Genomic DNA, 16,372 nt, shown 5'->3' on the forward strand with positions numbered 1-16,372 from the left:
AATAAACCTATAGTGACCAAGGGAGAGCGATGAGCCCCATCAACGCTAGACCTGTGGCGTTGGACAGAGAGAGGAAAAGAGGAGGCAGACGAGACGGAAGCGAAAGAGATCACATGACTTCCAAGAGCCGCAAGGATCCATCATCAAACCCTTCCAGCACCAGCCAAGGTAATAAACCTGGAGAAAAGATCATGAAATGTGCTGAAGTGCTTGAAGGGATTTTCAACTATTTTTATGAAAGGAAGGATTAATTGTAATAGAATCTCACCATTGAAGGATGATGATACTTCCTAACCTGAATGCCTTCAGTGGCCTCGCCTCGACGACTGTTTGACTTTTCACGATAGAATTTCAGACTCTGCATCGATTATTTTTTCTTTATCAAACTTGATTTGAATTTCAGACTCTGCATCGATTATTTTTCTTTATCAAACTTTGACACGTTTTTTTTGTTTTCACTCTCAGGTGATCCAAACAGCAGCGACCCAGAGGCAGTTGTGACCAGCTACAACTGCCAGCTGTGTGATTTCCGCTACTCCATGGCCCACAGTGCCGACGTGATCGTGGTGGCGCCGCTGCTGCTTCACTATCAGCACAACCACTCCATCCACAGATGCTGCATCCAGCACTGCATCTACTGTCCACAGGGGCTGTGTCAGCCACAGAAACACTTGGGGGAGGTAAGGAGAAGAATGAAATGTGGGAATGTTTACTGGCCGGCCGTTTTTGGCACCCAGGACAGGGCGGCTGTTCTTTAGAGCACGAGAAGAAGTAAAATATAATATAGGAACAAGTAAAAAGGTAATTGCTCCAATTTACAGCCCAGTTAAATTCCCTTTGCTTCCCTCCAGTCCACCCACCCACCCTTGCTCCCCAAACTCATTTATACCTGCTGCCAAACACAGCCTCCTCCTTCTGCTGCAGCTTTTCATAAAGTGCCAAAACTGAAGGTGGCGTCCTACGGCCAGGACTTAGCTCTTTGATATATCTTTTTTTTTAACAAATGAACAAAAAAAATGTTACATTGCAGCAATGTTATGAAAATGTACAGCACAACAAACTCACTTAAATGTTATCCTTCTTTTTATTTGACCTAGATTTTGTATTTTTTCTTATTTATTTTGTTACTTTTTCTCTTATTCTTGCCTCATCCTTCCCTCCATCCCTTTTCTTCTTCTTGTTCTTCTTCTTCTTCTTATTATTATTATTAATAATATTGTTGTGGTTATTTTCAATATTGTTTTTTTTACTCATCACCTTACGATCTGCTCATCAGGTTTCCCACCCTTTTGCCTGTCGGAAACCCACCTGTTCCAAATGCTGTTCGAAGTTCTCCCAAACCACCAAGCAGCCGGACACAGCTGCTCTGAAACCGGCCTCCTCCTCCTCCACCTCCACCTCACCCAGTATGACTCCTCCAAATCCCAGAGGTGACCCAGGTGTGAAATCTGCCTCTACATTTCACTGCTCTAACTCAGTTCTTTTTCCATTTGTCACCCCAGGTGCTATTTTTCAGCAAAGGTTATTGTGTTACTCCGACACCAGTATTTACTCAACCAGGCTTATTTGGAGTAAAAAAAATAAAAAATACAATTGGTTGTTTGAGGCCATGGGTTTTGCAGAAGGTCTGAGTCAAAGGAAAAGTAACAGTTTATTAAATATAAAAGTTTTTATTTTTCAATTTCTTTGTGTAATAACTGTGTTGTCCTACGAGTGTGTCCACAGTACACATCATCTCACTGATGCATTTTCTTTTCCCCTCTTCCCTGTTGTCCTAACGTCCAATCATGTCCCACGTGTAGGCGTCACTCACTTGTGTGACCAGTGTGCGTTTGCCACCACCGACATCGACGTGTTGCTGCAACACTACGAAGCCTGCCACACCCTCATCAACCTAAAGGGGGCGCACCAACATGTTAAGGCTGAGGAGGACGTTGGGACCAATAAGGAGGGCAGTAATAAAGGAGGAGCAGGAGGCGAGAGGGAGTTCTCATGTACCAAGTGTCATTTCATCACCGAAGTGGAAGAAGAGATCTTCAGACACTACAGGTGAGGAGTGCGGCCTCTCGTTACATCAGAGGATCGAAGGATTAATGGTACACAGAGGTCTGCTTCTTTGAAGCAGCAGTGAATCAGTGAGGAGAGTAATGTGATCCTGTGTTTTCAGTTGGCCAATCTAGATCATCGGTTTGTTTTTTTTGTTTTTGTTCCATAAGTGATTTTGTGCCAGGAAGTTGGTCAGTGACATCATGTGACGTTCCAAAGAGTCGGTTTTACAGTCGGAGTCACTGAGTGCTCCAACACTGCTGTGACTGTGAGAAAATGTTCCCCCTTTTTAATGGAGAAATGTTACAAATTTGAAGGATATTGCTCATGTTTTGGGGATGAAACCCCTCCCCTATAATTCATTTTTTGTTGCTCACTAATCCAGGAAATGATGACTGGCCACACTAATTTTACAGCAGCGACCCATTAAATAATTGAAGCCCTCGTTGGCTTCATTTACTGTAGACATCCAAAGCTGGCAGCTTACGGCTTCACAGGGAAAATAGTCAAAGACTGGTCCCTGGATCTCGTTTTGGCCGGTTCACTCTGGGATTTATATTAGCACCGACTGCCATGTTCAGAGTTGAATATGTTCCTGATATGACTGCTATGAAGCTTAGGGGGAAATGAGAGTTTTCAATTTATTTAGCCCAAGATCAGCACAACGTCCCTCCACCTGCTGAATTAGCAGAGGACTTAATCCAGTCCAGGAATGAAGTCTGTTTCATGCAAATGTAAAAAAAAAAAAAAAAAAAAGGACTCTGTGAATTTCCCATCACTTACAGTCGCTTCTTTTTAAAATTTTATTTCAATCCAGTGAGGTCATGATTGCAATTAATGATAATCTATTCATCCTTTCGGCCAATTTTTAGCACCTACATCTTTTAGAGTGAGGCTAAATCACACACACTTTTTATTATTATTTTTTTTCACTTTGCTGTGAGCGGTCAATTTACCTTCAGCCTGAAGCTGCGATTAGAAGCAGGTGATGGAGGTCTGGGGGAGACATTTCTTTCTAATTCTACTTTTTCATGCTGTTTGAGATGAAACACATTCCTCTCATATAATTTATATCTAGATGTTAGATTAATGTCCAATACTGTGGTGTCCTGAAGCCAGGTGACTTCTCCTCAGAGATTTATGGTGAGATGCAACCTTATATACTCGGAGACACTGTATGAAATTCAGATAGGAGTGGAAAAAAAAAAAACTCCCATATTTTTCAAAGTGAATACACATGCTAGTCTCAGGGGCTGTTAAGCAAGGTCACAGAGAGGTCAAGGAGAATTCACAAAGGAGATGACAAACAAACAAACACATCATAAAGAAATGAGAAGTGAGACAGGTGGAAACTTCATATTTCTTTGTAGCTCTCGTCATTTTACAAACCCATCGTCCCCTGATATATGTGTATATATTACATATACATCTATATATACATATATATGAGTATGTTTGTATACTTATATAGTTATACGGTATATAAAGTAAAAAACGTTCTTTTGTCTATTCCTATTCCTAGCGTCACCTTACGTTAAGTTAATGATTGAGGTCTTGATCTTAACGACACACCCACTCATGTCATGACTTCTAGGCTCAGTGAACTCTCTGACGTTGACGACTCCTCTGTGTTTAAATCACGTGTGAGCAGGACAGGAGTGAAATGCTCCTCATACATTTTTACATGGAGGCGCATCAAGCCTGACAGTAGCTGAGAAATTTTTAAACTTTTAAACCTCAAGCCCTCACAGAATCAACTTTTCTGAAAAAAAAAAAAACCCATGACTTTAATGTTTGCCTACGTGATGAGATAAAAATGTCAAAGTGTCCAAAGAGCTGTCAGACATGTTTGCTCTTCTGCAGATATGTCAAGCAGTCTGTGTTTTTATTAAGTGATTCTTAGGGATTATCATCAGAGTGAGAGCTGCACTCCTCCCACTCCTGTTCCCTGACTTGGTAAAAACACCCAGGCTGAAGTTTTCCCTGAGACACTGAGGCCTGATCTGATCAGATCTGATTAACACAGGCTTAACAAATCTAAACCTGTGTCAGCTGAAGCATTTTAGGAATAAGGAGCCTAAACCTGTGTCAGCTGAAGCATTTTAAAAAATATGTTTTATAAATTAATGAACCCACTGACAGACAATGGAAGACACAGGCCACATATTGATATCCCATCAATACTAAATATAACCACGTTGACCACACTCCTTTTGTACTTCTGTGCCAAACTGAAGATAATCCCTGGTTGATGGTTCTGTTTCCTGTTTGCCTTGAACCAAAAGCACCAGTACATTCTGTGTCTTGTTTACACTCCTGGTCATTCAGGGTCGTGCCAAGTGGATTTGTAGGTGGTTGGTTGATGCTTGATTTATTTCTCATCTTTCAGACTCATTTAACTTTCCTCACAGTTTTCGTCCTAATTCACTGTGATTTAATGGAACACACAGTCACTTCTTTGGCTGCAGGCTCCGTGAAATATTACCTGAGTGGTTGGAGGAATGCAGGCTGGACTAACGCACTTTAAAGTTGGTCAATTCAGAGAGTGGATTTTCTTTATAATGTCATTAATAAAAAGTTTTCTTTTTTTTTTTTAAATAAATGTATTTAAGGCTGTTCACCACTGTGGTGTTCAGTCAAACTCAGTGCATTTAAAACAGTTGAACTTCCTTCTGTTTACTGAGTTCATTTACTTTTATCTACTAATGTACTTTATTAACTAACGGCTGTTTTTTTTTTCTTTCTTTTTCCTTGCAGACGTGTCCACGCATGCTACCGCTGTCGCCGCTGTGATTTCACAGCTCCTGACTCATCCGCCCTCCTCGACCATTTTAACTCCGTCCACTGTCATGACTCCTCTCCCTCATTAGGCCCGTTGACAACAACCTCCTTACCCACCGCCCTGTCAACCTCACTGACACCTTCATTAACGCTGTCAGCCAATGGCTGCTCAGCTCCCTCCACATTAGCCATTAAAGAAGAGAGCAAGGGAGACCTTCGCCTCCTCTACTCCCTCGCACCGCCTGAGGGACGCTTGGCAGAAGGCGGCAGAGACGAGGCGGGAGGAGTTGTGAAAAGTGAGGGAGTCGAGGAGAGAGAAAGAGAGCGGGAGAAAGCCTGGGTGCTGAGGGAGACGAGGGGGATGGGTGAGAGAGGAGGTGAGCAGGCCCACGGTTTACTCTGGGTGCCCAAAGAGCGAATGGTCCCCGAGAGAGGAGTGGACAGAACGGGAGGTGGGAGCCCCTCACTCTTTTCGTCCCCTATCCCTCTGTCCTTTGTTTCTGCCAATCACGAGGCCTCCCAGCAGAAAAGAGGGGTCGCGTCTCCAGGCATGGTTTACCTGGGAGACACCAAGACATTTCTGGGAGACACCAAGTCGTTCCTTGGAGACAAACTTTATGGAGGAGGGAGGCCTGCGGCGGGAGGTGGGGGAGGAGGAGGCGCTGCAGGTGGAGTGGAGAAGCAGAGCCCCATGACCCCTCAGCAGTACACAGGAAGTGGAGGAGGAGGAAACGGTGGAGGGCAAGAGGGGAAAGGAGGAGCTGCTAAGGAGGAGTCTCAGTCTTTGCTACGGGTGAGTACTGAACTCTGTTCTACAAACCACAGGCCCAGAAGAACAAGATGTTTAAACTGACAAATCTGGTTTGATTATTAGCAAAAAGACAGAGACGAATAATAGTAAGTGTTTAGACGCAAATCCTGTTTGATTATTAGCAAAAAGGCAGAGACGAATAATAATAAGTGTTTAGACTCAAATCCTGTTTGATTATTAGCAAAAAGAGTGTTTAGACTTTAAAACTTTAAATTTTAGAAATGATGTGTGCGACCGTCCTCAAAGACTCCACTCTTCAGATGAGTCTGAAACTCAGAACATCCAAGTCCAATTCTGTTACTTTTGCAGCATAAAAGAGCATCGACCAAAGGCTTAGTGTTCGCAAACAACCACCTCTGCGTCAAAGTCTGAAACTTTCATTCCGTTGATAAACCAGAGAGAATTAATATGAACCTCAACCTTGAGGCAATACTTCATTTGAAACAGTGTTAAAGGAAGAAAATAACCGACTCATGTCTTCATGAAGTTAAAGTAATGGTCCTTGGTGACAGAGACCTGTCTCCTCATACTAATATCTACTTTGTCATGAAGAGGAGTGTCAGACAGGAGTGATGAAGAACTACTCCTTCAAGTGCTGGAGTATTCTATTCAGTAAGAATTCCACTTACTAAACTGCAATAAATAGTGTATTCAGTGCCCAAATCATTTACATATGTAATCATGAAAAAAAAGAAAAAAGAAAAACTCTGACCTTGTGGTGAGGAGTTGGTCAGGAATTATTTAAGTGATGAAATTGCTTGATACAGCAACTTAAGGTTTCAAGGCATTGGCAATTAACCACAGATGGTAGTTTTTACTGCAGTTTGTACCAGCTGTAATGTCTTTTACAGTTCTGTGTAGACCGTAGTACCCTGGTACTGTCTGCGGAGAAGGAGAATATTCAGGAGAGTTCTATTAATACTCCTTACAGCAGGATCACATGCACAGCACATGTAGGGAGCAGCGTGTTGACATCTGCACTCCTTCAATCACATCCCAAGCACTTGTGTAGATTTTTGTTGGCTAACAAAGTGTGTACAAGCACATCTGTGTGTGTGTGTGTGTGTGTGTGTCGCTCCATATCTGTTTGAACATTTCTCCATGTGCAAATGATTCCTCGACATAATTGTCCTTGCCGTAAGTCACATTCGTTTTACGATGATGGTATTTTAACTCGCGACACTTTAGGAAACTCGCTGTGCTTTGGCGACCGAGAGGCAAACGGAGGGTTTCCATGGTTACCACCTGTCAGCCGGCTCCCTCGCCCTGCAGTGTGGCCCACGATGCTTTGGCTTCCCAGTGATGTCATGGACTGGAAGGAAACAGAGCGTGGTTTTCCAGCTCCACACGACTTATTGGCGTTGATCGCATTAGATCAGAATAGAGTCTGGGGTGTGTGTCCGTGTGTGTGTGTGTGTGTGTGAGAGAGAGAGAGTGTTTGTTGACATGGCAGTAGTATTAGTTAATACTAGGAAGTAAGTATAGGTACACGTTAGTTGGCTTAGAACTGAGAGTTTCCCAGAACAAGCTCTTAGTTGGTGTGTGTGTGTGTGTGTGTGTGTGTGAGGTATTGGCAGTAACTTGGCAGACCTAACAGGGTGGAGCAGTAAGAGTTTTACTCTGGTGTGTGTGTGGGGCAGTGTGTGTGAGTGTGTGTGTGTGTGTCTGAGAGAGAGTCAGTGAAACAGACGGAGAGAAAGCGTGAGAGAAACTGAGATTCAGTGAAGGGGGGAGGAGGAGGAGGGGTCACATTAATATTAAAGGTTACACCCCTTCACTTACTGTGTCTTTTAAATCTACTTGAAGGAATACTTTTCTTTCTTTAAGAGATAATCAGTTTGTTTCTGTTGATTTTTTTAAAAAATATCTATTCAAAGGCTCCTGAAACCAGAACTGTATTCCATAGTTTCCAAGTTTAATCAATCATCAAAGTCCATCTCACCCAAATAAGGACCTATGGTGTGACTGAGAACAATATTTTGTGCAAATATTCAACTGATTCAGGTCCCATATTACCTCCATGTGTGTTTGTCCATCTTCTCCCTCTCTTTATTTCCACAAATCTCTCTCTCTTCTCTCCCCTCTGTCTGTTTATTAAAGGACAGCTCACCTGACACACAGGGATCCATACAGACCACAGGTGTAAATACGTTCACACAGAGAGCACAAAGTTCTTAGTATTTTTTTTTTTTTCAAACCCACCTCCACCAGTGGATTCACTCTGTATAGAAACTTTATTAGCAAAAAAAAAAAAAAAAAATCTTTTCTCATTTTGAGAATTTCTTTTCTTATTCTGGCTCTTTTGACTGACTGTAGTCGGATAGACATGGATTGAACAAAAAAAAAAAAAAAAAAAAAGAAAAAAAAAAGGAAAAGCGGTTGGCAGATGAAATTAAAGTAAAAGCTGGGTTGACATTTTAGTTTATAAATGGAACGAGACAGACTTTGAGTAATGGTGGTTTTTCAAATTAAGCGGGGCCGAGAAGTGCCCGTCTCCGAGCCAAACATATGTGAACGCACACATGCGAGTGCACTCAAACATGTGAATCAGCCGCAGAAATTCAGCTGGTCTAATAAATCCCAGATTGTTTTCGAGGGGTTATCTACCTCAAGGACGGCCCAAAGGAAGAGACAAATGGACAGCCGGCAGGCAGCGGGCAAGAAACTGTGGCAGTGACCTTACAAACATGATATAATTGTCTTCATCTTATGTGGTCATAATGGGCTGCTGAAATGTGAACCCGCGGCGGTTTTAAATGCACCGTGCGTGGCATTCAATTTCATTTCAGTCCAGAGACAGACAGACAAACTGAGAGACAGACAGACAGACAAACTGAGAGACAGACAGACGGACGGACAGACAGACAGACAGACAAACAGAGACAGACAGACAGAGACAGACAAACAGAGAGACAGACAGAGAGACAGACAGACAGACAGACGGACAGAGGAGACGGAGGAAAACGATAAAAAGAGAATGTGTGCTTTCAGCAGATCAGAGAAGAATTTCATTAAGTTTCTCTCGTTTACATTTCTGCCTGACGGAGCTAATTATGTTTAAAGGATACACAGACACACACACACACAGCTGTATGATCCATAATTTATTCCTTATTTTGTCTTATTTACCTTCTACGCTCATGTGTGTTCGTGCACATAAGCATCTACACACACACACACACATGCCCGTTCCACTCTTTAATCTGTGTGTGTGTGTGTGTCTGCATTTTGCATTCTGTCTGAGTGTCGGGGGGGGAGTGAACGTGTTTTGTGAGGAAATTAAAGCATAAATTGAACTTATTTACTGGGCAGATAATTTAAAAAAACACTTTATATCCTCCACAGGAAATGATGGCGCTTCCTCTCAGTGTGTGTGTGTTCTAGTGTGTGTATCTGTGTCACATAGTGTTTGTGTGTTTAATGCATTTTAAATGGGATTCTTTAAAGTATTTTTTTTTTGTTTTTTTTCCCACTGCAGCTACAGAGATTAGCATTATCAACTATTTACTCCAACGCTGGTTCTGAAGCATGAACTGTATCCATTTATTGACCACTCTTCACAGCAGTGGTTGGAAACGTCCGTTAACTGCAATGCTAACATGCTAATTATGCTATTAGGTGGAAAAAAAACCCCAACTTAAATTCTCACAGCTGAGAAGAGATTTCACAAAGTCCTGTTGGAAACATAATTCCTGAGTTTGTGTTATGAGTAACTATCAAATATGATAAGTTTAGAAGCATTTTGTACTTAAAAAAAAAGCGGGGGGGGAGTGAACGTGTTTTGTGAGGAAATTAAAGCATAAATTGAACTTATTTACTGGGCAGATAATTTAAAAAAACACTTTATATCCTCCACAGGAAATGATGGCGCTTCCTCTCAGTGTGTGTGTTCTAGTGTGTGTATCTGTGTCACATAGTGTTTGTGTGTTTAATGCATTTTAAATGGGATTCTTTAAAGTATTTTTTAGCATTATCAACTATTTACTCCAACGCTGGTTCTGAAGCATGAACTGTATCCATTTATTGACCACTCTTCACAGCAGTGGTTGGAAACGTCCGTTAACTGTAATGCTAACATGCTAATTATGCTATTAGGTGGAAAAAAAAAACAAGAGAGATTTCACAAAGTCCTGTTAGAAACATAATTCCTGAGTTTGTGTTATGAGTAACTATCAAATATGATGAAGATTAGAAGCATTTTGTACTTAAAAAAAAAGAAAAGAAAGTTTAATCTGAGGAGTCAGTTGTTGTCTTTATTGTCTTCAACTGAAATATTTACTTCAGGTTGAGTTGAGTTGAGGTGAGGCGTCGTTCTGCTGCCATGCTGTGCGTGCGTTACCGCAGGGCTGCAGTGTGGATCAAGTGATTCAGCATCCATTAAACATCAATATATTAGCTGCGGAGCAGACGGAGCTCAGAGGTTGGTTCTTGCAGGCATTGGTGTATAAATGGAGCTCATGCCCAGACGCCCTGTAAAGGAGTTAGCACAGCACATTTGGTCCCTCGTGGTGAAGAACAGACTTTATTTTCTCTGGTCACTCAAGTGCAGCCACGCTCTGTGTACATATATTAGCCTATGTCTGCAAGCATACAGTATGTGAGTTGGAAAAAACAACTCTCTCACCCTCCCTCCCTCCCTCCCTCCCTCAGAGTTGTCTGTCTGAGGCTGTTCAGTTTGTTTGTGTAGCAGTCACATTTCCCATCAAGACACAGACTCATAAACTCTGTCATGCTGGAATTAAAAAGTGGGTGCATGTGTGGGTGTGTGTGTGTGGGCATGTGTGGGTAACATTAAGGCTGTGTTTAGTGTACTAGAAACATAATCAGACAACCTGTTCACTGTAATTTCTTGACTTGGTTATGTCTGTGAGAACGTGTATAGAAAGATGTAGTCTCTCTATCTCCCTCTCGCTCGCTCTCTTTCTGTGTGTGTGTGCTTTAAATTTGCCTCCAAATGAAGGTAGTGTGTGTGTGTGTGTCACCAGTGTAAACCCAGTGTGGCTTTACGCTGTGTGACAGTCCACAGCAGCCTCATTGTCTGCCATGAATGTTACCTTTGGCCTGAAAAACAAATGACACAATTTAAACCACATTCAAGTGTGGCTCGGCTTTTTTTTTTTTTTTTTTTTTCACACGCTCCCACACATGCCACGACTGCACACACAGATTACAGTTGACAACATGTGCAGGGAGAAGGTGAAAGCTTGGCATCTTTGGCTCACGGACCCTAAGAATTAGGTCATGTTTGTTTGACTGCACGTTGGCTCGTGTGTGAATTCTAATCCAAATTGTGGTTTGTGGTTTTTGAGTCTTTGACTCTGACAAAAAAAAAATTAAAAAGAAAGTCCAAAGTTGCTTTTTTAACACTTTCTACATCAGTCTACTGCAGCCTTCATTAAATGATTTCAATATTTTCTTCATTTGTGCCACAGTGATGAAATGACAGTGGAAATAGTCAACAAGTCCAATCTACAAACAGTGGGAACTGCAGAGAAAAAAAGTGAGGAATGAGGCTAGTTAGTTAGTTAGCCTCATTTGTTAGCTTGACTTTCACTGAATTCCCATTTCCGTGTGGGTCTCTGGTGGGGCAGACCCTGGACTCAGACCTCTCTGTTGGGGAGTCAGGGAGATAAGAACTGACTCCTTCTCAGACTCTGCTGAGAAGAAAAAAAAAAAAAAAAAAGCGGGAGAATTTCCTGTGATTTCCTAAACTTTACAGCCTGGCACTGAGGGAGTGCTGTCAAACAGCACCAATCTGGCAACAAAGTAGGGGAAAAAAAAAAAAAAAAACCAACACAATGTTCTCTTTTATATTTTGCACTGTTTGCTCTTTAGATTACGTATGATTATATATAAAAAGTCATGGTCCGGAGCGGAGCCAACAAACATGAGTTTCTCTCTGAACGACGCAGTATTACAGCTCATAATATCATGTAATGAGTTTGACTTCAGACTAACATGCCGTCTGTTCAGATCCCCTCTCACCGCGCTGAGGATTTCATTGGTTAGGACACATGTCGCTTCCACGCACGGCCTCTTGATTGGCCCATGTGGCGTCCATGACACAGATGTTCCACCTTCCCCCCGCCAGCAGAGGGACCAGGTGTTTTTCATCATGTCTACATGGCAACGCTCAAACACAGTGGTTATTTTAGCTCCTAGCTGTAATTTAGACGTTTACATCAATTACTGTTACAATCAGCTTACACACACACACGCACCCTCACACACTCATTTGTGTGCTCCTTCTATATTTTCCCGTTTTACTGCCGTGGCGTTCAGTTTTCAGTCCCTCCGTCTATGTTTCTCTTTCTCGGTCTTTTTCTCTCACTCTCTCTCTCTCTTTTTTTTCTCCTCGTCTTTTTTGTGTGTAAGGCGGGAGCAACTCACCACAGACTTCAATGCCAGTGTGTGTATGTGTGCGTTCACGTACATGCAGACATGCGTATGCGTGTGTGTTCACACATGGAACTAATATTGGGGCCAGATGTTCATTTTGCTACAACAAGAACTCTACACGCAACGCCAGATACAGACTCACATCAACACACACACACATGCACACACGCACGCACACACACCGAGCAATGCACAGGGTATACCGCTCTGGCAACGCTGGTGTAATTAGGAAGCTGATTGGTTAGATTAAAATTCCATCTGACCCCTGACCAATAGTTAATTTGAAAACCATGCCAGCCTTCTCCTCCCCTCCGTCTCCTGGCTCAGGTCTCCCTTCCTTTCCTTTCCTCATCTCCCACTTTAATCTGGGGTTCTGTCACACAATCAGGCCTTTTGCCTTCTGTAATGGTGACTGATGTAATGTGACAAAGAGGAGAAAAGAGGCTGGGGAAAATTACGGCGAATTGTACGTGTAAAACTGCTTCCAGTAAATGACTGAACGTAGATTGACAAATGAGTACAAATGGGCTTTTTGTTTTTGTACACTGGTGTGGCCTGGACATGTGAGGTGAAAATGCACCGCCCGACACAGACGTCCTCTGAGGAACAGGGTCTGTCTGTAGTCACCATGTCTTTGTGGTTAGCCATTAGTCATTGAATATCATGGCTGGTATCGCTCTGGTAAAATGCACTAAAAATATATGGTGGAAAGTACAGATAATAATAATATACAGTAATGGTGTTCACACGTCAAATATTCTGTTCTGTCACTTATTGATAGGAATCGAGAAACGGTTCTGATAGAAAACCTGCTCCCAGTGAATCCTATCCTAAGAATTCTTGGTCTGTTTGTTAGTGATTCCACAGGTCACTTCCTTGGTGACGTATTGGCATCAAACCTATTCTTTCTAATGTGGAGTGTTGACCCACTGAGACAGTACTGTTTGGTCCAGGGCTGGTCATTAATAACTAAAAAGCAGAGAGATTCCTACAACGTGCAGTAAACTTTCATTCATGCTACAAGAGGTAGTACTGCATTACAACGTCCCAAATAGTAAAGTACGTGTACTTCAATATTGAGGCATCGCTGTCAGATACAGTACCTTGTAGTTTTATAAGTATGTTAAGATTAGCCTGACCTGCTAACTGTAACTAACCCCTGTAGATGTCATGTTGTAGTGTGATAACAACAGTCGTAGTGTGGTTGTTAATCACATCAACACAACGGTGGAAAATAAACGGTTCAGTTTCTTTAGATTTTTTTTTTTGTCTTTCTGTTTCCAGTCGTGTCTCCTGCTTCGTGACACGACATCAAATGTTTAATTCATGCAGCACTTTTGGCTGAGTTTCAGTCTGTTAGAAGAATCACCGTCGTCACAGAAGCACAGCGTCACCACTGTGACTGGAACGCTGATTCTTTTTTTCTTTCTTTTTAAAGAATCTGAAGGTGCAGTTTCCTAAATCTCACATTCAAATTCAGGTCACACACACACACACACCCACCCGCTCACACACACCCACCCGCTCACACACACAACAGGCTTGACCAGTCATCTTGACACTTTAATCCACTTCACTGTAGGGCACCCAGTCACACCCTGCTTTGGTGTGTACAGTATGTGCGCACTCGCAAAAGAGAAAGAGAATGAGAAAGTGAGTGAGTGTGTGAGTGTGTGTTTGTGTGTGTTTGTGAGTCATCAATGCCATAGCAACCGTGGTGATCCAAGGCCCTCTTGGCAAGGCAGCGAGATTGCCCTGGGCACATGTGAGAGCGGCAGCATCTAGCATCACTGTGTGTGTGTCTCTGTGTGTGTGTCTCTGTGTGTGTGTCTCTGTGTGTGTGTGTGTGAGTGGAATGTAAAGTGTGTAGTTTGCAGGGATTTTTTTTTGTTGTTTTACTTTTCACATTGGGAACACAACACATACCCCCCGCCATGTTATCACACTCACACACACACACACACCATCACACACCAGTAACACTGTTCACACTGGACACATGGGGTAAAGTGAGAGGAAGATTCAACATTTTTTCCTTCCTCTTCCTCTGTCTCTCCCTTCACTCCCGTCTTGTTCCCGTGCTGGTCTCTCTCTCTCTCTCTCCCTGTGTGTCCCCTGTGAGGTTTTCACTCATTAGGTATTCTCCACTTGTGTGTGGAACATGTCTCTCTCTCTCCCTCCCTCTCCCTCTCTCTCTCTCTCTCTCTGAAGGAGTGTGTTTATGAATTCTGCTCCACCAGCGTGATGTATCTTGTATACCCGATTTCTCAGAAGACCATTTCTCTCTCTCTCTCTCTGTCTGTCTCTCTGTGTCTCTCTTTCTTTCTCCATCCCTCCTTCTTCATCTTTTTATTTCTGCTGCTTCACACTGCGCAGCGCCACAGAAGTCGACACAACACCGCGTAGATTCAACCGTTCACCACTTGTTTACTGCTGGAATTTATCAACTGCTACCTCGTCCCCACGGTCCTGTGTAGCACAGTGGATAAATCCACAGGTGAGCACTTTATGGTTGGGCTTCAGTCCTGCAGTCCTGCAGACAAGGTGATGGGCCTGGTCTTTATTTAAAGAGCATTCCACTTACTAACGTTAGATTATCTCTGCAGGGCACATGTTGAACACAGAACACATTCTACCTTTTGAGTTGAAAGTGGGGGGAAAAAAGGCATCATGGGAAAAGGGATCAGGAAGTCAGAAAGAAACTGTGGAAAATGTATAAATATATAATAAATAACATGGTGTTGCCTCCACCTTTATGATTATTATTATTTATAATTTCCAGACATTTTTTGTGTACTTTTATAATTCAGTAGTTGTTTTTATGGAAATGCATTTTTGACTATAATTAAATATAATTCTACCGTCAGGATTATAATCAAGTATGGAAAAAAAATGTCTTTTTTCTAAACCTTTGAACTAAAGGTTCAAATCCCTGGTTTGATCCTCCAGCTCCACTCAGCGTATAGGAGTCGTAGTTCAGGGTGTGAGCTGTCACTTGCCAAAGAATCAGAGTGGAGACAAAAGAAGTGGGCTTATACTTTAGAAATAAAACGAAGTGTTGATGTTCTCGAAGCAGGAAGGGGATGTACAAAAATATCAGAACGGTTTAAAGTGTCAGGAAGTGGAATGAGGAGTATTACTCAAAAGTTCAAAAAGAAAGAAAAAGAATGTCTGTATAGATAGTCCTGAGACATTATTTAGTTTTTCACAGTTTTTTTTATCTGGTGTATCATGGAGTTGACTGACTGATGGAGGAAAAAATATTAATTTTATATGAAAGTTATATTTTATTGCAGTTCTAGTCTGGGGAATGGACGAATAAAATCAATGCAGTGAAAATGAATGTAACCCACTTAGTTACAGTGTGTGATTAAATAAACACACGGCCCTTCACTCTGTGACGCAACTGCAACTCCAACTGTTTTTTAATGATGTTGACACTGATTCAAGTGTTTGTTTTTTTCTTTTTCAATAGCTTTTTATTCAATAACTTCCAGAGATTAATGGCGGAAAAAAAATAACAATAAGTGCGGAAAAAAAAAAAGCAGGCCTGTCCAATCATGTCTTGAAGAATTAAAAAAAAAAGAAAGTGTAATCTGGTAAACGTGTTGGAGTTCAGTGGTAAGTTGTCACTTGACGATGCCTCACTGCTGCAGGTGTTTGGCTGCAGAGATTGTGCAGATGCAGACAAACATTTCCACAATTACACCATGTCCCTGAGTCCCATCTATCCTGTTTCCTAATAGACCAGGTGCAGCCTCACAAGAGTGTGTGACAGAGTATGTGTGCAAGTGTGTGTGTGTGTGTTCGTCTCAGCTCCTTTGTTTTCTGCTCAAGGGTCCTTTAACATTGAGTTGTTTGTCTTTTAAGTTGTCTTTACAGCTGCTCCACCGTCTACCAACAGAGGTATAAAAAGTGTGTGCGACAAACACACATTTGTTCCCCGTTTCTGTAAGTCTACGTCTCTCTGTGTGTCGTTGGAGGGAAACGTAGCAGCCGACCTCGTGTCCGTGTTCTCACTGGATCAACACAATTACAACACCGTAATCTCCTGGCTTCTCTGGAACCCTGATCCATCTCAGCTGCAGATATTCTTGTGTGATGTAAGCAGCGTCTGATAGCATCCCCGTCCACATCTTACTGCTGTTCCTTTATTTTTTGGGGCGGAGGTCACGGAGATAACCAAACTCATTTTAGAGAGAAAATCCCCCCTGAAAGTCGACCAGTGTTATTACTTTGATCTTACACAGATTACTGATTAACAACAACCGTCTCCCCCCTCTCTCCTCCTCCCCCCTTCCCGCTCCCCCCCCCCCCCCTTCCCCCTTCCTCCTC

General features: G+C 42.3%; 1 protein-coding gene across 1 annotated transcript in view; it reads left to right on the forward strand.

Annotated features, from left to right (window-relative positions):
* The window catches only part of trps1 (trichorhinophalangeal syndrome I), a 201,081-nt gene that overhangs the window by 156,931 nt on the left and 27,778 nt on the right, over positions 1-16,372 (forward strand). The window contains exons 16-20 of the mRNA XM_025064881.1: positions 28-168; positions 466-680; positions 1,277-1,439; positions 1,803-2,049; positions 4,804-5,620. Of these exons, the coding sequence (XP_024920649.1) occupies positions 28-168; positions 466-680; positions 1,277-1,439; positions 1,803-2,049; positions 4,804-5,620 (1,583 nt within the window). The remainder of the gene's footprint in view (positions 1-27; positions 169-465; positions 681-1,276; positions 1,440-1,802; positions 2,050-4,803; positions 5,621-16,372) is intronic.

Source organism: Cynoglossus semilaevis, chromosome 18 (assembly GCF_000523025.1).
Source record: "Cynoglossus semilaevis isolate Cse_v1.0 chromosome 18, Cse_v1.0, whole genome shotgun sequence".
NCBI lineage: Eukaryota > Metazoa > Chordata > Actinopteri > Pleuronectiformes > Cynoglossidae > Cynoglossus > Cynoglossus semilaevis.